This window comes from Panthera uncia, chromosome A2 (assembly GCF_023721935.1).
Source record: "Panthera uncia isolate 11264 chromosome A2, Puncia_PCG_1.0, whole genome shotgun sequence".
Lineage (NCBI taxonomy): Eukaryota > Metazoa > Chordata > Mammalia > Carnivora > Felidae > Panthera > Panthera uncia.
Window position 1 is genome coordinate 93194424 of NC_064816.1, and position 19812 is coordinate 93214235.

At 38.1% G+C, this 19812-nt stretch overlaps 1 protein-coding gene across 2 annotated transcripts; it reads right to left on the minus strand.

The window, feature by feature from the left end:
* Positions 1–5151: 5151 nt before the first annotated feature.
* Positions 5152–15907, minus strand: BET1 (Bet1 golgi vesicular membrane trafficking protein). 2 transcript variants are annotated; one of them, XM_049641469.1, is made up of 5 exons: positions 15713–15907; positions 11735–11859; positions 9101–9157; positions 7520–7553; positions 5152–5810 (listed from the first exon to the last, which is right to left on the minus strand). In XM_049641469.1, exons 1-5 carry the CDS (start codon positions 15729–15731, stop codon positions 5752–5754), a joined length of 294 nt encoding a protein of 97 aa, XP_049497426.1. In that variant the 5' UTR covers positions 15732–15907; the 3' UTR covers positions 5152–5751. The 2 variants fall into 2 exon arrangements, with proteins under 2 accessions (XP_049497426.1, XP_049497425.1); XM_049641468.1 differs by lacking the exon at positions 5152–5810 and having other exon boundaries at positions 7393–7553; positions 15713–15898.
* Between the last annotated feature and the right edge of the window lie 3905 nt (positions 15908–19812).

Sequence of the window (19812 nt, forward strand, 5' to 3'; positions counted from 1 at the left end):
AAATATGTATATAAAATAAATAAATATATATAGAATGAATTTTATGTAGAGAGAGAAAATATATATTCTTCTTTCCTTCTCACTTGTTTACAAATATTCAGCTTATATTAAACCTTATTACATGAGAATTTCCTAGTGGTTAATCTTGGATGTATGAAAGTACAAAGAACTTAAGCGACTCCCTCAAAGGCAGTTGGCTAACCATTAGCCCAACAGGCAGATGCAGATATACTACATGTACGAAAGCAGATAGATTAAACTTTGCATTAAACAATTTTGTGTTAAGCAAGTTGTCTTATCTCACCTGCAAAGAAGTTCACAGTAAGGAGTCTGGTGTTGCCACTTGCTCTGTGTGACCCTGATTGGGAGTGCAAAGAAAATTTTTGTGCTTTTCTAGTTTTCTGCCAGAGTCTTAAATATGCCAATGCCCTCATGCTGTTTCTGCTGAGCCTTCAAAAGTAATTTTGTGGAAGTTTTGAAGATGAAACAGTGTGTAATCAATAAGAATGTTCTCTATCCGCATTGATCCCACTTAAATAGCTCTCTCTATGAATTCTAGAAACTATTTGAGAAATAGCTTAAAATTAAATTATTTAATCGTGAGAAGTAAATCCAGAAAAAGTAAAGAGAATCCAAGGGAGCCGACTAGCACACACAATTCAGAAATTTTCTTGTCTTTAAAATTATTTTTAATGTTTAATTATTAGAGAGAGAGAGAGAGAGCAGGGGAGGGGCAGAGAGAGAGGGAGACACAGAATCTGAAGCAGGCTCCAGACTCTGAACTGTCAGCACAGAACCCGAGGCGGGGTTCGAACCCACGAACCATGAGATTATGACCAAAGTTGGCCACTTAACCGACTAAGTCACCCAAGCAACCCCAGAAATTTTCTTGTCTTAAAGATAAAAAAAAGAAATTTTCTTGTCTTTTGAGCAATAACCTGGAAGATAATCCATTAATCACTGAAGGAATTTTAATCTGGTAGTATGGACATCTTTAACAAAAATCACTGGAACATATTTATTCTCCCTGGAAAACGTGTGTGTGTGTGTGTGTGTGTGTGTGTGTGTGTGTGTGTGTGAGTATGTGTGCATGCACGCATGCACAAACAAAAGAAACCCAACTTACCTTTAATTTTGTTTAAATAATGTTTAAGTAATATATTAAATAAATATACATAAATGTGAAATTATAATACTTTAAAAGGAGGCTTTAAAATGCTAAACATTAAATCTGTCTATAAGAGACTAAAGCATTTTATTCCAATAACTTTTCTGCGTACAGTTTATCTCACATAACACTTATGCTCCAGTTTCCTTGAAAGTAAAGAATATACGTTTAAAGCCAATGCATTATTGAATAATGCAGAAAGCTTAATAAGTTATTGGTTTTTAGGACTATTCATTAATAAGAAAGTTGAGGAGAAAGGAATAATTATAAATATTCTTTTAAAATATAAATTGATGACCTAACAAAGTTTTTCACTGTTTATTAAAATCTGTTTCATGTGGACCTTTTTTTTTTTTTTTTTCAGGTATGGGGTTTTTTGCTTATTTCCAAATTCACTGTGGTCATGAGAGAAGCTGTTAAGTACTGAGAAAGTCAGATTCAGCTGTCTGCTTTAATGTGAATCACGCCATGATTGTGGATCTTTGAAAAAGCATGGTAGGAACAATTTTTTATAGAATTACATAATATTAGACCCTTGTTGAAGTTAGCAAAGTTGACTTAATTACTAAAAAGAAAACAATAAACGTTTATTTTTCTTCATAAACATCATAAAAACTTTGTAGAATACTTACATTTACAATGGATAATATGGTTATATTTGTAGCTATTAAAGTTATAAATTATTAAGCTAATGTGAATTTTAGAATCTCACATGTAGTTTGTGGATAATGTTTTTATTAAAACATATTGTGTTTTTCTATCTTTCTGTTCATTTTGAAAAGTAAGGAAAGATTATTTTAAGACCTGGTCCTGGCACTTTGCAAGTCTCTTCAGTTTATATGGTCGTCCTTCAAAGGCTTGTGAAAAATTCTTCTAAAAAGGTGAGACCCAGTGAGTTGAACTCTTCAGCTAAGATAAACTTTAGAAGCCAATACTTTTTTTTTAATTTAAAGAAAATTTTGTTTAACGTTTATTTATTATTGAGAGACAGACACAGAGTGTGAGCAGGGGAGGGGTAGAGAGGGGGGGAGACATAGAATCTGAAGTAGGCTCCAGGCTCTGAGCTGTCAGCACAGAGCCTGACACGGGGCTTAAACTCACAAACTGCAAGATCATGATCTAAGCCGAAGTTGGTCGCTCAACCAACTGAGCCACCCAGGCGCCCCAGAAGCCAATACTTTTCTAAAGAGAAAAAAGCTTTTTTAAATATACAGAGTGACCCTTGCACTCTGTTTGAACATCCAATTGCAGGGAAAAGCATGGAGAATGACTATAATCACCTACCCTTTTTGTATATGATTCATATACAGAACTTGAACTATCAAAGGATGGAAGGTCCATAAATGTAGCATGAGTTTATGCATGCAAATTAAGAAAAGGTTGACATGCAAAATGCACAAATGATCTTCTAAGAGTCCACTGTCTTTGAAAAATACTATTCTCAAGTTAATTTATCAATTTAACTTCATGTTGCCTAATTTTGTTTTCTATTAAAATTTAAGTGAGATGTCCTCATCTAAAAAACAAGTAACTTATACATCTTTTAAAAGAATATTTGTCATCAGTATAGCCAGTGGTATGCTACAGTACCTTGTACCAGCTCATGAGAGCCAATTGTGCAGATATTTTCACAACTGTGTTCAGTGATGTCACATTGGTAGATTGAAATCAAGTGTAGTGGGAATATTTACACCAAAGAAATAAAAAATTACTATAAATCACCGTCCTACCCTTCCCAGCCCCAGAAAGCTGGTTTCTGGGGCTATACCATTAAATATTAATATGTAATGAAATGAAATGAGAAATTTGCTTGGAGTCAGAATCCAACTTTCCAGTTAGGGAAACATTTTGGAGATTTTCTTCAGAGAATATTATAAAAGATTAACGTGGTTCTCATAAAAATCCACTCTGCCTTATTAAAATATCATCAAAGTATAATGAAGTTCATCAGAAAGAATGAATAGGTATCTATTAACTATGAAAACACTACGAAAGTCCAATAATTAAAATAGTGTGTTACTGGTGCAAGAATAGAAAACTGGATAGAACAAAATAAATACCCCAGCAAAAGACCCTATATGTAAGAGCAAGAAAATGTTATCCAATATTTACTGTGAGAATAACTAGTTGGCACTTTGTAAATTAAAAAGAAAATCATTTGTGGGGCTCAGTCTGTTAAGTGTCTGACTTTGGCCCAGGTCATGATCTTGAGGTTTGTGAGTTCGAGCCCCACATCAGGCTCTCTGCTGAGGCTTCGGATTCTGTGACTCCCTCTCTCTGCCCCTCCCCTGCTCACACTCTGTCTCTCTCAAAAATAAATAAACATTTAAAAAAAAATTTAAAAAAAAAAGAAAATCATTTGTGCCCTGTACCTCATACAGTTAAGTACGTTTCAAAATGGAATTAAAAAATATAACTGTAGAGAAAGTAAAAGGAAATAGAATGTTTATCAACTGTTTCATCAAACCTCTACAGGTAGACAACTTTCTAAGTTTCTCTCTTCAGACTTCTGCTTCCAAAGCTGAACTCTGTTGCTTTCATTCTAATAATGTAAATAAGATAGATACACTAAAATATCACAGATTTTTTTTTTTTTTTAATTCCATCAGGGGTGTCTGGGTGGCTCAGTCGGCTAAGCGTCCAACTTTGGCTCAGGTCATGATCTCACGGTCCGTGGGTTCGAGCCCCGCGTCGGGCTCTGTGCTGATAGTTCAGAGCCTGGAGGCTTCTTCAGATAATGCGTCTCCCTCTCTCTCTTTCCCTCCCCCACTCACGCTCTGTCTCTATCAAAAAATGAATGAACGTTAAATTTTTTTTTAATTCCATCAGATTGCTGAGGCTGCAAAGAAACCTAATTGAACTAACTTCCAGAAAGTGGTGACCCCTCACTAGAAGAGGAAAGACAGCAGTTTCCTTCTGTAGCAGGATGGTGGGGCGGGGAGGCCAGGCAGCGGGGAGAAATTTTTTCAGCAACATGTGGGTGAGTGTGACCGATTAGATTTCTAAGCGTCCGACCACAAAGGCAACATCTACCACTGAGTCCCAGGAACCCATTCTAATTTCTTTACAAGTAATATCACTTAATTAGCACAGTAATGCTGTGTTACCACTACCTATATACAATTTTTATTCCTGTTTTACAAAGAGAGTACCTGAGGTGGAGAGGTCATCCGCCCAAACTTATGAGTGGGAACCAGGATTTATGTTCAGCCAGTGTGACCTCATAGCTCTCAGTCTTAGCTATGGTGCTATTCTGCTTCCCAGTAAATATTTAGTCAAAGATTATTCATCAGTATAGCCTGATGAAGTTATTTACTAACTGAATGAACCCAAATTATCAAGCGCTTTTCCCACTTTCTCTACAAGAAAGCAAATTCAATACATATAATTTGAAATTTAAGAGCATTGAAAAAATAGGACAACTAGTTTATTTTATAGAACAAGCTTTCTATGGATGCAGGTGCTGGGTTTTCTGCTCCAGAATTCTGATGTTTAAGATGGTGCATATTTGCTTTAGATTTAACGACTATTCTCTGTTCCAGTAGTATCCAAGAATTAATTTGCATGCCAATTTAAATTCTATCAATAATATGTGTAATTCTCCCTCTCCTCATTGTAGAGACCTACACCTTCTATCCAAAAGGGATGGTGCAGGTAAGTAATACTTTCTTTTCTGTGCAAATGTGTTAGCATACTTCCAAGGACCAACTCATAGTGAAATGAAGTGACTAGATACTTGGCAGAAAAATGTGGACATTTGGGATTTTTATAAATTGCTTCCTCAATTTTCTCCACCCTTTAAAATATAGAATATATAGTGTGTCACCCACCACCCAAATATCTGCAAGTCTTACACTGTCTGAATAAAAACTATAGTGTGAATATTTTGCCTGAATTGTTATAATCAACTTCCCAGACACCTATAGCAATAAAGTACTATAGAGTTAGCAATGGGCTTGTGAAGGATTATGAAGGGCTAAAACTTTTCCATATTTGAGGTGTTCCCCCAATTTTATTTCTGGGAGTACTTTTTGCTAGGGGTTTCCAAACAAAAGGAAGAAATGGTGCTGTCAGAAGAATCTCTGATGGGGCAGGGACAGGCCCTTCCAGAGAAGTCTGCTGCCTGCCAGGAATCTCAGCCAACCTGTTTTAGGCAGTTTTTAGAAAGAATTGTAAAATAAGAAATGGACAGTGCAGTGATGAGAATCACTTTTACATCGCCCCCAAACCCCATTTCCTGAAATCCCCACCTCCTTGATAATATCTAACATTTAAATAGTGTTTTAATACTTTACAAAGACTGTCATATAACAGCCAAACCTTAATCTTGAAATCCATCCCCCACTTGCCATCACTGGTTTTCCCAAGGCTTTGATATTTCATTTATTCCCATTGTTGGTTCTCTTGTTTCCATCTTCTAGTCATTTTTCTTTGGCCTTCTGTTCTTCCTTTTGCAATTTTAATTATTGACAATGATTTTTGAGTCTTCCCTGAGCTCTGATGTCACACAGTTGGCACAGCGTACACAGTTAAATAATTCTTCAAAACTGAATCAATCTCTGATAGGGATGTCCACTTGGAAGTCACAGCATCATCTCAAAGCCTGACACCAGCATGTTGTCTTGTAAAATATCTGATGTGTCTGTTAACAATAGGGAGAACTAATATTTATTATGTGTCATGTATTTTCAATAAATTATCTACCTCTCACAACAATCCTAGGAAATAGGTGAATAAAGAATGAAGAAACAGTCCCAAAAGGGACTGAGCAAGTTAAGGAATGGTGATCTGAACTCAGGTCATCTAACTCAAACCAGAGTCCCTTATATCACATCATAAATCTTCCGGCCTCTTATATGAAAAGTCACTTAACCCCTCTCAGTTCTGGTGTTTCCACCTGTCCAGTAGAGGCCTGATGATAAACACAGCCAAAGACAGGACCTGAATTGATAGGTAATTAAGGATGAGCAAAAAGGATTGCACTCAGCAAAATCAAAGATAATAGACTTACAACTGAAAATACAAAGAAAGAGATTTTTCAAACTGAAGTCATGATTTATGTCATTTGTTTCAAGCAAATTCTGAAATAACACAAATATATTAACTTTTTCCTGATTTTGTTTGGGATCTGTTTTCAGGACCATGTCTCAGATTCTATGTAAAAACAACAACAACAAAGAAAACAACACTTGAACAAAGAGGCAACAAAGACAATATATTTCACTAAAAATTTTATTTTTAGAGCCCATCAATGGGCAAATCCCAAACAGTAGCAATACAGAGTATTTAAGAACATTTTAATATTTCTTTCTATCCATCTTTGTTTTCCTTTCCACAAACAAACATACTGGATTAAAGCAACAATACTCTTAACCCCAAGTTCAATGCCTGAGTACTTTCAATATCTATTTTGAACACATAATAAAGCAGAGGCAGTTAATTTTATTTCCACTCGGAGCTTAGCAATTACTTTAGCTTCACATTATTCTATCACAAATTATAACCAAATGGCCTACCTAAGCAGCTAAAATCATAAAATTATTATAAGCCAAGTCAATGGTATGTATAAAGTTAACAAAAAACAACTAGACTAGTATACATTTGTTTTGGGCCCTACAAGAAATATGCCAAAATAACAAGCTTTAGTAAAAGATGAGGTCCTTGGGCAGAGGAGAACGAGAAGTCATATCATCAAAAATTTTGAGGAAAACTTAGGTAAGAGGAAATCAGCCTATAATTTTAACCAAATGAAGGAAGAAAGGGGAATACATTATCAGCGTTGATGATAACTTGGGAAAAGACATATAGCATTCAATCACAAACTTGTTCACTACCTCAAGAGCTCAACATCAGGCTCTCCAGGCATTCTGTTATTCTCCCACTAAGTTTCTTCACGTGAACATAAACCTACATTTATGCTAATAACAGAGTATTATACGGCTATTTAATCTGATGGCAAACAACAGGAAAAAAAATTCTTAGGGCCAGACTGACTTCAGCCCATCTCAGTACCCCTGAAAATAGGGGCAAAAAACTAATCATTAAGAAACAGTATTCAAAGAGTACTGTATTACCTAATGTGATTTATAAAACAAGCACAATTCAGTAATCGTCAATGGAAAAAGTCATAATATTTGAAAATTAGGAATGTTTTGATGCTGATTTTTTTACCAAAATGGTACTCCAAACAGTTAAGTTGGAACAAATCCCAAACTCACACTTACTTGCATCACCTCAGTTTAATAATCCAATAAATGACAAAAAAGACAAACAATGAAAACAGCATCATATAGCACAACAGCTTTGTTTGGCTCCCTCTAGATAAAATCTTCAGTTTTCCCATAGTTTTACCTAGAAATCCAGTTGTAGAATCAAACTGTGAATCCTATGAGGAGAAAAGAAAAACAAAATAGTTAGATTCTAATATTGTACATATGCACATTTAAGTAATTGAATATACTGTTCTTAGAATACATTTTTAATGAAATTTTTAGTGTTTAATCAATTCAAGAGCCTGTTTATAACTTGGGTAATCAAGCCTGATTACTCTGTGCAAAATAGAGTAATTCTCTCAATGAATAAAAAGCTCTTTCATCGAATAAACATTTCTTTCAGCATCAGAGTAATTCAAAATCCCAAACTATTTAGGTCTTTTTCCAATTGTGTGAATTAAGACACTAATAATAAAGGTAAGTAGTTTGTCTACTATCATACAGGTGTTTGATTCTCAGTTTTTGTTGGGGCATTGCTCTCAAAGGGCAAATGGTTGGTTGCTTTCAGTAATTCAGTATGATAATTCATCTAAAGTTTAATATGGTTAGCAGTTAAAGGTACTTTACTTTTAAGATTCTTTAATTCAGATAGCTGACTTTGAAGTACAGCAGAGTTTATTAAAAGTTAAGAGAATATCATGTAAAGGTAGTAAAATGTGGTTAAGACTCCAAATATGGATGGGGAAAACTACCATATTAAAACATAGTTGGAAACTGGAAAAGTCCTAAAGATGAGAGGACTAGGTGTAGATTAGAAATACTGCACTTTCACAGAAATCTCAGTATCCTAAGATGTAAAGGCCCCAGCATAATGACAGCATTTGCACAGCTCGGGCTCTATGTAGTTCAAGCACTTCAGATCTATAGCTCTTCACCAGGGTTATGTATCACAATCACCTGGGACACTTTTCTTTTTCCAAAATACATATATGTAGGTCCCTCCCCCTAAAATTCTATTTAGATTGAGAACTAGCATAAACACTTACAGAAAGTTCCCCAGTGATTTGAATGCACAACCTCCATAAGAACATTGCTTTCAATGACATATTTCTGAATAACACAATTTTAAAAGCAAGTGGAGAAACTAGGGAAGGTCTAGAGAAATTTGACATTCGAAATAAATATTAAAGAATGGTAAGAGGTTCTACAAAGAAAGGTATATGTTGCTGAGCTCCCTTAGACTGGAGAGATAAAAGGCTCTGGGATGTTACTATGTTCAAATCTTATTGATTTGTTCAGAAGTGATCCTTAGGAGATCAAATAGAAATAGGCTCACATTACATGAAAGACAATCAATTGGATGGATATGAAGTGCTTTTTGATTACTTGGTAGTCAGTATTCATTGAGATCTCCAAGAACACTCAAAACAGTCATTTTTCCTGAGTCTTTAACAGTGTTTTAAACATAAGATTAAAAATACAATGGCTTCCACCTCCTCCTCCTACTCACAGTGTGTTAGGTAAGATGAAAAATGCAAGAATGAATAAACCTATTAGTTATTTCAAAGCAATGAGATACAAATAGACCGGAATCCAGAACTTATGATCTCTAGATTAAGTTCAAAATGGATAAGAGTTAAAATGATATTATTCCTGATTAACAGACTAAATTTGAGAATATTAGATCAACTTTCTTAAATTTAAAGTCACAACCACTTACCATTTCAGCTAATAATTTATTTTGATGTTTAACCTCATGGCCTATTTCAATGGAAAGCTATTAAAAAAAAAAAAAGACACATGCATTATTACTCACATAATGGCATTTAAGTGTTATAGAGTAAAATGCCATTCTAAGCATACACATTTTCTCAAAACTGTCTTCTAAAACTATAAACTACATATAGTTTTTTCTGATAATTTTTCCACTGACATTAAAGGAAAATAAATTTAGAATTTCTACTGTTTCCCAACTCTGGATATTGTCTCCCTGCTCTACATTTTGATTTCATCTTAATATTCAATTCCATCTTTTAATTTTGGTACACACTTCTCTCTGGTTCTCTTATCCTTGCATGCTTTTTTCTTCCTCTCTTTATATTGTTCATACAACAGCATTTATATGTATATTTTCTTCTTTACATTTTAAGAGATATATATAAGTACTTATATTATCAATTCAAATCTACATGGGACATTACTTTGAATATATGCCTAAACTAGTTATTTATTCAGATTCTTTTTTAAAAATGTTTGAGAGAAAGAGAATGAGCAGGGGAGGGACAGAGAGAGAGAGAGAGAGAGAAAGAGAATCCTAAGCAGGTTCTGCGCTGTCATCATAAAGCCCAATGCAGGGCTCGGTCTCAACTGCAGGGCTTGGTCTCATGAACCATGACATCATAATTGAGCCAAAATCAAGAATAGGAGGCTTAACTAAGTCATGGGGTGCCCTATTTAGATTCTAAAAGTTTTTCTTTAAAGTATGACAATAAACTGGAAAAAGATTGACAAGTTATTGTTAAGGCTCAGCCGAGCCTTAAAAAAATACAATTTAAGTGATTATTGCTGTTATTCAGACCAAAGCCTATTCAATACTTTATATGACAAATTCATTAAAGGCTTCACTTCCAAGATATTTGGATAAATTACAAGCAACAAATGAAAATCTTGGCAAACCATTGCAAATATTGTTCTCAACTTCTCTTGTGTGGAAAGTATATGGGGTGATACACAAAATCACACTAGAATTCTATAGATCAGAACATGAGCTTTTTCCCCAAATTTAACAACCCAGAGATAATAAAGCAACTATAAAGCCAAATAGCCCAAATCACCTAACTACTTTCTACAACTTTCATTCATGACAAGGAAAGAAATTTCCCGGGGGGTGGGGGGGGTGGGGAGGTAAAGCTTTCTTCCAATAAGGAGCTAAATTATCAATGTCAGAGTTAAAAATAAATAAATAATTCTTAATTCTCTATCAATGTTAATTTTCTAAACTGTTAACATTATACAGTATTACTTAGTTCATAAATCAACTCTTCTTGATCTAATATGACTTTGAAAACAACACTCTTTTCAGAATGTTATTAGTATCCAGGCTGAACACAATTGTATTTTCCAAAGACTAATGAAATACCAATTAAGTTTTAGCAACATGAGTTTCTACTGAAGGCTCTATGAGTTTATAGCATGTTTACTGTAATACAGAATCAATTACATACACTGTTAAAATCATATTTTTGTAATTCTTTTACTTAACGCATGTTAAACTCAATACCACTGATAACGAATTATGCTTAGGTGCTGTGTTAAAGATAAAAATAAAAACAGAAAACCCTACATTCTGGTAAATTTCTTTTACATACAAATAATCCCAATGCAGATTCCTATGCAATACATGCTGTAGAAATGGTGCAAACTGTCTTATGTTCACAAGGAAAAGAGTTACTTTTGATGTGGTAATTAGGTAAAGCTTGCAGGAAGGAAGGAGTGCAGTGAAGTGGAGCCTTTACTATTAAAGGCTTTGGCCAATGTAAGGAGGGAAAGGACACCTCCCCAGTAAAGGGAGAGTATGATCAAAGATGTGGGAGTGCAAGTGACACCATGCACAGGACGAGAGATTCTCTAATGTGTCTGGCAGAAAACATATACACATTCCAGAAGTGTAGGAGATAAGGTCTGATAAGCTGTGGATAATCTCTAAAGGACCCATTTAACCAAGCTACAGAGTATGGATTTTATTCTTACATCATGGGAAGGCACTGAAGACTTCTGGGAGCAAAGGATGCAATTTTACAAACACTCCAAAAAGATGGCGGAACATGCAAAAAATGAGGAACAAATAGGTTACAAGGCTCTCTCCATACTTTGCCTACGAAAACCAGGGGATAGTATCAGAAATAGAAAAGTAGAAACAGAAAGAAGGAAGCACAAAACTCAGTGACTAACGTGATGTACAAAGATAGAAACACTGAGATGTGTAGCTTAGTATACTAGAAGAACGAAAGTCAGGAGAAGAACTGCTTGGGGGTGGAAGATGTACCGCTCTGAGACATTACTACAGACAACATATAGTACTGTAGATTTACACACACACACACACACACACACACACACACACACACACACAGCTAAAGTTAAAAAAAATAAATGTACCATTATGTTTTGATTTGGCCACACTTTTAATCTTCTATTCAAATCATGTTTAAATTTTGAGTGTACTTTGACCTCACTGAACTATACACAACTTGGGTAACTGAATTCCTCCATATGATACCAACAAATAGTTTATAAGTACATGTGTATACATAAATACACAAATTGGAAAGTATATCATCTGTTATGTACTTACAGATTTTATAGCAGTTACTTTGCTTCTCAGACTTTCAGTGAGTCTCTCATTTTCTTCTTCACAGGCACTGTACCCACTGTTAGCATACCCATAGTTCCCATAGTTGCCTGGAGGTACTCCTTCACCTGCAAGGATCAGAGTCACAGTATAGTTGTAGCAAAAACAAGCCACCTTTGAAGCCTTGATAGAAAAGAACCAAAAAAGACCCCTGGAGGGCGTTGCAGACCACATATGTCTATAACATTCACACTTCAAAGGAATTTTAAAAATTAATAACCAAATGGAGATCAGAACTTTTCTAATGCCCTCTTTTAAGCAAAGAATACTCAATTTGTTTTATACTTATTTATTGATTGCTTATTAATTGCCCACAAGACACTAAAGTAGGCACTGATCTACAAGGATATTCAGGATACATTCCTTCTCCATAAAACTACAACTTTTAAAAAGGATCTAAAAGTAAGTCTCAACTATCCATTGAAGAAGCTTGGCTACGAAGGGAAAGGGAGCAAGAGGATAAATGTAGCAGGAAAGAGCTCATGGCAGAGGGAGGGTCCTTTATTTGCATTTCTTTCTTTTAAATAGAAGAGAGAACTTATGGAAAATAACTTATGGAGAACATTACCTGAGAATTAAGAGGGGAATTCATTCAACAAATATTTCAGAAACTTCCATGTGTCAGATCCATTGTTCTTTCTAGGTACTACTTTTTGGAGCTTATCGTCTGTGGAATTGCACTTCAGAATACATAGTCCCAGCTACTATCTAATAAAGTGCTTGATATTCACCAGGCAATCAAACGGGTGGAGTGAGCCTGAAGAGTGAATCTATATATAAATATGCTAAAGGATTGAGAGAGGAAAGCATAGTTGAGGGTCTTATTTAACCACGTTTTCAAAAGACAGTTGATACAATCAGTTTTCTCAGTAAAGGAAGAGATAAGGCTGTCTTTAAGGAACGGTATCATTTGGAAAAAGCAGTAAGGGGAATAATGAGGGAAAGTGACTAGGACTACACGGATCCTAGGGTGAGAAAATAATCCTGGCCGAGGCAACACACTGTGGTGATTTCAATCCTCCTGAATGTGTGATTTTTCTGAAGAAGGACTCATCAGCCTGAGTTAGCCCGTGAGAACCTGCATCGTTGGATTGATCAAGAATTTCATCAAGAGATTTACAGCACTGGGGCTGAAGAACAGAGCTCCAAAAGGCTGAGACTGCTTGACAAAAGAGAGGTTTAAGATATGGAATATGGGGTCTATACTGGACAGGAATTGAAGTAGTTACAATGGAGAAATGAGGAAGGGATGATACAGAGACTAGGTCTCTACAAACTCAAAGAGTAGATGGGGCAACAGGGACAGTAAAAGATGGAAGGGTAGGAAGTAGCAGTCAGTGCTCATAGTTGAAGGATGGCTGAAGTGTAAAATGGAAGCTCTTTCAAGACACAGCAGGAACCTTTCTTTAAAAGGTAAAACTCCCTCTGAATTCTTACAGCTCTTGCTGTACATAACAGTAATATCACACTCTAGATAGTTCTACAAGGGCAAAAACTAAATTTGTTTCACTTATGGCTATATATCCCCCACAAATGTGTACACACACACACACAGATGCACACACACAAAGGCACACTCAATAAATACTTGTAAATGAATTAAATAGAATCTGAATTCACTGTTATGCAACTTTGAATGAGCCTGCCTTTCTCAAGAATGGAATCATAAACTTCTTTGAGGGCAGAGACAATGTATCATACTTCTATATCCCCTGTACCTAATGAGTACTTTATATGCAGCAGACACACAATTTCCACCACCACCGAAACCACAACAAAATGTTTAACACTTGTTTAAGTGTGTTCCAGGGTAGAAAGATTTGCATTTCCCAAATTTTCCCTCAACTGCTGACACACTATCCATAAAACTCTCCAAATATAGTATGAAAAGTTGTAGGAAAGCTAGTGAATGCCAAAGATCATCCTTAGCCTTTGTCCATTTACATATATGCTACTTCTTTTGGGTAGTTTCTATCAATGAGCCAAATCATTTAGAGATTCATGTGAAGTGTTCCACACGAATATCTATCAGCTTCAATATTTATCCCAAGTTTAAAATTCCAGGCCAATACACACTGATACAAAACAAAACAACACACAGAATTTAAAAAAATTACAATCACAGCACACCAGTGTAAATGATAACAATAGACACTTAAGTAAACGTCTTGTCTTTCCACTCAACTACAAGGGAGCTTCAAAAACAAAACAAAACAAAAGCTCTATCCATATCCATCCTAGAGATTCTAATGTAATTAGTCTGGGCTGCAGTCCAGGTATCAATGCCTTAAAAGCTCTCCAGGTGATTATAATGTACAGTCAGGGCTAAGAACCACAACTTCTCAAGTCACTTTGTTTCCTGCAATTTAAATGATGGCACACTGCTGAAAAAAAAAAAAAAAAAAAAAAAAAAAAAAAATTCAAAGGGCCCAAAGGACCTATTGCTGAGATCCAAACTCCTTGGCTGGCACTCAAAAGATCTTCTCAATGTGGTTCTGGTTCCATGTCTCCTAATTCAATCAAACTGGATTAATGATAACCCTTAAACACACTATTCATAATTCTAGTCCTACAACTTTGGGGGGGGGGGGTAGGAATAGGGGAGGGGGAGTCTGGTTTCCAACTGGAACTTGCCTGTCTCACCCTCCATTATTCAAGCTCTAGTGCCAAGTTCTGATATCTCCACAAAGTATGCAGTGCTCTATCTCTGAAACCTCTGAGACACTAGCTGTAGAACTTATTCAGTATTTGGATGCATAGTTATCACCTTATACCATAATTTATCTTTGTACATGTTCCTACTCACCATCCTACAGACTGGAAGCTCTGGGAGCACAAACAGGGCCACAATTAACTGTACACTTAGAGCTTACTCAAGTACACAATAAATGTCATTAATAATGATAAAAAGAAAAAAATTAAGCATATAAAACTGAACTGTTCAAAATTAGTTATTTTTCCCCTACAAGTTACTTGGCCAACTTTCTATGATCCAAGTATTCATAAAAGCTGTATTTTTCAAAAGCTCTTCCTCATACAATTTTTTAATCAATGTATACGTCTAAAGTTACTGGAAAATTTCACTAATTTTAAATACCTGGCACTTTCGAAAAACTTTTTTTTCCTCTGATTGTAACAACTGAAAAAAAGCAACATTCCCTTTTTCCAAATATTCCATATATTTTCTCAGGTATACTGTACCCCAATTTAGCAGGTTTTTTAAAAAAAAGTATCTCTTATTAGAGAGCTTCAAAAACCAGAAAATGCTGTTTTATTAGCTGTGCCTTATAATGGCCCCCTTAAAAGTCCTTGTGCTTGGTGAACCTGTTTCCTAAGTTTTCACAGTGGAGCAAGACTCAGATAAGAAATGTTCTGGATAAAATGGCCTTTGCCCCCAATCTTACACACTACAGTCTTTAACAGTAACGACATGTACGTTTACCTTTGTAACTCACTGTTACCAGTTTAATATGATTGTTAGTGTGCTTCGCGTGCAACATTCATTCTTCAAATTTCGCTTCTGAAAAAACTAACATCCAGGACGAGTACAGTATGAGAAACCGAAGCCGGAATTCGGGAAACCCAGCAGTTTTCATAATCACTCTCTGACAGTCATTAACAATTAAAAAAAACCAACCTTGACTATTGAGTTGGCACCTGGACATACCCCACCCCCATTCCTCCACTACTCTATAAACCTACCATTGAAACTTAGGACTGAACCAAACTAAAGAAAAGCTTTTGAATCTGGGACAAATGGTGTGTTTCCACTCGGCACCGCCTCCAAAGACCCTTCCAATACATCCTGTTTTCTGGCCCAGATTCCAGTGACATAAGACCGGTCCGGTTTCCTTCCACATCCCCGCGCCCAGTACGACCAGTTCTAGGGACCCGAACTTCAAACCTCAGCCCTCTTCTTACCCAGGCCTGCACGCCTCATCCTGCCAGAGTAGGGAAGGAAAAAAAGCAGAAGGAGGGGTGGGTAGAAAGGAGCCACGGGCCCCCCGGACGGCGTCTTCAGAACCAGGGCCTGAAGAAACACCAAGTTCTTTCTACAAAGCGCCACGACATCAGTGGACGCTAAACAGCGCGCCGGTTGATGGCGTCACCCAGGCACTTATCACTGCCCTGCGAGGCGGCTTGAATGGCATTCTGGGAAATGTAGTTCACCGTCAACACAGGTAGTGAAACAGGAGCCTGGCGTGAACCGGGCTCCTAGAGTGGGCGTGGCTTCCGGAAGAGGAGCTAGCGCTGGGGCGGCTCCAACTCAGGTTCTCAAGATCTGGCTTTTTGCTGCTGGGCTCGCGCTTCCTGGATGTTACTCTCAGCTTGTTGCCTACGGAGTTGAACCCCGTTGATCTGCCCTTCTCAGACCTTGAGAGGATGGTTGACTCATCTTTCCTGATTCCTCCTCTTACTTCCTCTGACCTCTAGAGTCAGTTCAGGGAAAGTCCAGGAAAACTTGATTCAAGATAATGATCTCATACATAAGTAATCTGAGATCCACCAAAGGAAAGGAAGAGGGTAACAAATTTGTGCTGGGTCACACAGTAGTTAGAAAAATCAGGTCACTTGGAATAGGACTCTTGCTTGGAATAAAGTGGTTAATAAAAGGAACCTGGTTTCCGGAGGCACTAATAAATTAGTTACCTGTTACTGGATTGGTTGCATTTCTATAAAGAACATGGGCTATTAGTTGTTGAGGACCAAAGGACCCCTAAACTCTCTCCCACTTAGATCTTTCTAACATACACAAAGGATATTGAGATACATTGCACATTACCATGTGTGAAATAGTAAGGGCTTAAGAGCCTGTTGGCAAGGTTAGGGGGGTACTGGAATCCGGGTTAATGTTGCATCCACACGACTCCTGAAACAGTGACAGTCACAACAAAGTTTATTGCAATGGGAGGCAAGGCAAACTGATCAGTCCTGACAGACACTCTTGACCAGAGTGTGGTCTCAAACAGCCGGGGTACAGGGTTTTTATAGCTGACCACATCGTCTTATCACCTGGGAACAGAACAAAGGAATAGTGCCCAGGTGGAAACAGTTCAAACAGGCCCTTGCCCCAATCCAATCAAACACTAATCACATCCCTTGATTGATAGGATAAGGCTGTTACCTCTTAACCTATAGTGTTAAAACAACTCTTATTTCTTAAGACTACAGGTTAGCCCTACAATACAATTTAACCCTTACATTTCCCCCTTTTCTTGTCCATGAATCAATCCCTTGATTCATCACTAGGAACTAAGGGGACATAGTTGGACCTAATCATAATTTTTATTTCACCAACTCACCTCTTGACATACTGTACTAACCAACTGATAATGCATGGGCCGATAGTTAACCCGAGAAGTAACAACAGTAGTGGCCCGGCTATGGTGGTGAGCAGCGATGTGAGTCAGGGGGACCAAGAGTGATACCAATTATTGCTGGCCTCCCTGGCACGTTCCCTGGCTCTAAGATTGTTCCTTACCAAACTGAGAGTGTCTCGAATTCATCCGGAATTGTTGGCATGACACAGTATGCACCAACCCTGCCCTTGGAGGTCCTCTAGGGTTAAAATTGGTCGTGAACCCCAAGGGCACAATGACATCATACATTCGGAGGCCCCAAGTGTGCCCAGTATCTCAGAATGAGGAAAAAATAGATGAGCTGGTGTTGGGTTACATTTTCCTTGGGCCTCACATTGGGGGTTCGGGGTTCTAAGGAGAGTAATTAGGGGGTCAATGTCCCGTCCTGTTAACCAGGGGGCTAGCATCCCATAACCCCATTTGGCACAGTGGTATTGACCCTCTCCTTCACATTCATTTTTTCTGTCTGCATCTTAGCCAAATTTCGCTCTAGTGCCCTATTTCCACATCCACAATTGTTCTCCCCAATGTTTCCAAGAGTTCTTGCCCAGGTTTGCAACCCCATTCTTCTCCTACCAGGTCACACAGGTCGAACAAGAAACAAGGCATAGTACGAGAGGCATTAGATGTTACCACCTTCCCTGTGACAGTGTCTGAGTTCCCATTGGTATGGCCAAAAAGACAAGGGGTGCAGTTCCGCACAGTCTCCCAAGCTTATTATACAAACCCAGACTATTATTATTCCTTTTAACCTTCCATCACTGTTCGTTCTCTGGTCCCGTATCAGTCCTGGGTGTTCCCACCTCCGCGCAGTTTTTCTTAACCTGAGAGTGATGAATCCAGGTTCGGACACCGTCTATCTTCATGGCCATTGGTGTAGTCAGGATCACAGTGTGTGGTCCTTTCCAGCGTGGCTCCAGGGGTTTAGGCTCGTGCCTCTTGACCCAAACTAAGTCTCCTGGTTGAAAGGGGTGGGGAAGAACAGGATGGGCAAAGGCCTCTTTCAAGGCATTAGTTATTTCCTTTTGTACAAGATGCAGGGCCATGAGTGAAGCCAACAAGTGGTCCTGTTCTAGCTGTTCCTTTATGTCATCCCCTAGCTTCCGCAAGATAGGTGGAGGTCTGCCAAATAAAATTTCATAAGGGGACAATCCCTTGATAAATGGAGTACAACATGCTCGCAAAAGGGCAAAAGGCAGAACATCAACCCAATTTTCACCAGTCTCAAGGGACAATTTGGTTAAGGTCTCCTTTAGAGTCCGATTCATCCTTTCTACTTGACCCAAGCTCTGGGGTCTATATGAGCAATGTAATTTCCAATCTATTCCCAATGCTCTGGCTAGACGCTGCAATACCTGTGCCGTGAAGGTGGACCATTGTCCTATCCTATGCTCAAAGGCAGCCCGACTCTAGGAATTAGTTCATTTAATAATTTTTTAACTGTCACCTGAGCCATTTCTGATTTAGTGGGGAATGCCTCAACCCACCTGGAGAAGATGTCCAAAAAAAAAAAAAAAATCAAGCAGATATTTGTATCTGTATTTCCCTGGTTTAATTTCAATAAAATCTACTTCCCAAAACCGGCCTGGCTCAGTTCCTCTATCTCTTTTAGCTTCTGAAAACTTATTTGCACCGCGATTTACTTGGGCGCAACTTACACATCTTTCAACTGTCTCCTCAATCTCTTTTCCCAGCACTTGCGCCCTGAACTTTTTCTGCACCAATTCCGCCATCTTTTTTTTCCCCAGATGAGTCCCTTGGTGGAGGAGATGCACCATGCGTCACCCAAGTGACTCGGGTAAGAGTATCTTACCTTCAGGATCCTGAAACCACTTTTGTCCCGGTATCATACTTCCTCCTTTTTTTGAAATCCACTCCACATCTTTAGGCGTGTAATTGGGCTCCAGTGGAAGCAGGGGGTCTATCAAGATCGGTAGTGCCAAAGCACTTTTACTTTCAGTTAGGGCAGCTTTCCCAGACTGCCCTTGTCAGCCAGGCGGTTTCCGAATGCCTCTAGGGAGTTGCCTTTTTGATGTCCAGGGCAGTGAATGATCTTGAGACTTGCAGGTTAGATGGCTGTTAGAAGGTCTAGAATTTCGGCTTTATTTTTGATGTCCTTGCCCTCCGCTGTGAGGAGGCCACGCTCTTGACAGATGGACCCGTGCACATGCACAGTTGCAAAGGCATAGCGGCTGTCTGTATAAATATTAACTGGCTTGTTTTTACCAAGTTTCAAGGGCTTTAGTTAGTGCGATGAGCTCTGTGCACCAGGCTGATGTTCCTGGGGGAAGGGTCTATTGCCATAGGACCTCGCGGTCTGTCGTAACTGCAGCACCGGCATGCCTTTGCCCTTGAAACACAAAACTGCCGTCTGAAAACATGTTGATATCAGGATCCTGTAGGGGCACATCCGTGAGATCGGAGCAGAGGGACGAAACTGTCGCTAAGGTCTCTGGGCAAGAATGTAGAGGGGGACCTAGTCCTTTGGGCAGCAAAGTAGCTGGGTTTAAGGCTTTGGGGGCACAAAAACGTATTGGGGCTGGTCGAGCAGCAATGCCTGATACTGGGTAATCCGAGCATTTGATAGCCACCGTTCTGGGGGAGCCCGCAGTAAGGCCTCCTTCATGGGGCACCATAACAGGCAACATCTGTCCCAGGGTT

Excerpts from the sequence above, each read along its gene's own strand:
- BET1 (XM_049641468.1), bottom strand. Across the intron at positions 9,158-11,734 it reads AAGTAACTGCTATAAAATCT|CTTTCCATTGAAATAGGCCA; the intron begins GTAAGTACATAA and ends TTTTTTTAATAG. Across the intron at positions 7,554-9,100 it reads ATAAATTATTAGCTGAAATG|GATTCACAGTTTGATTCTAC; the intron begins GTAAGTGGTTGT and ends TTCTCCTCATAG.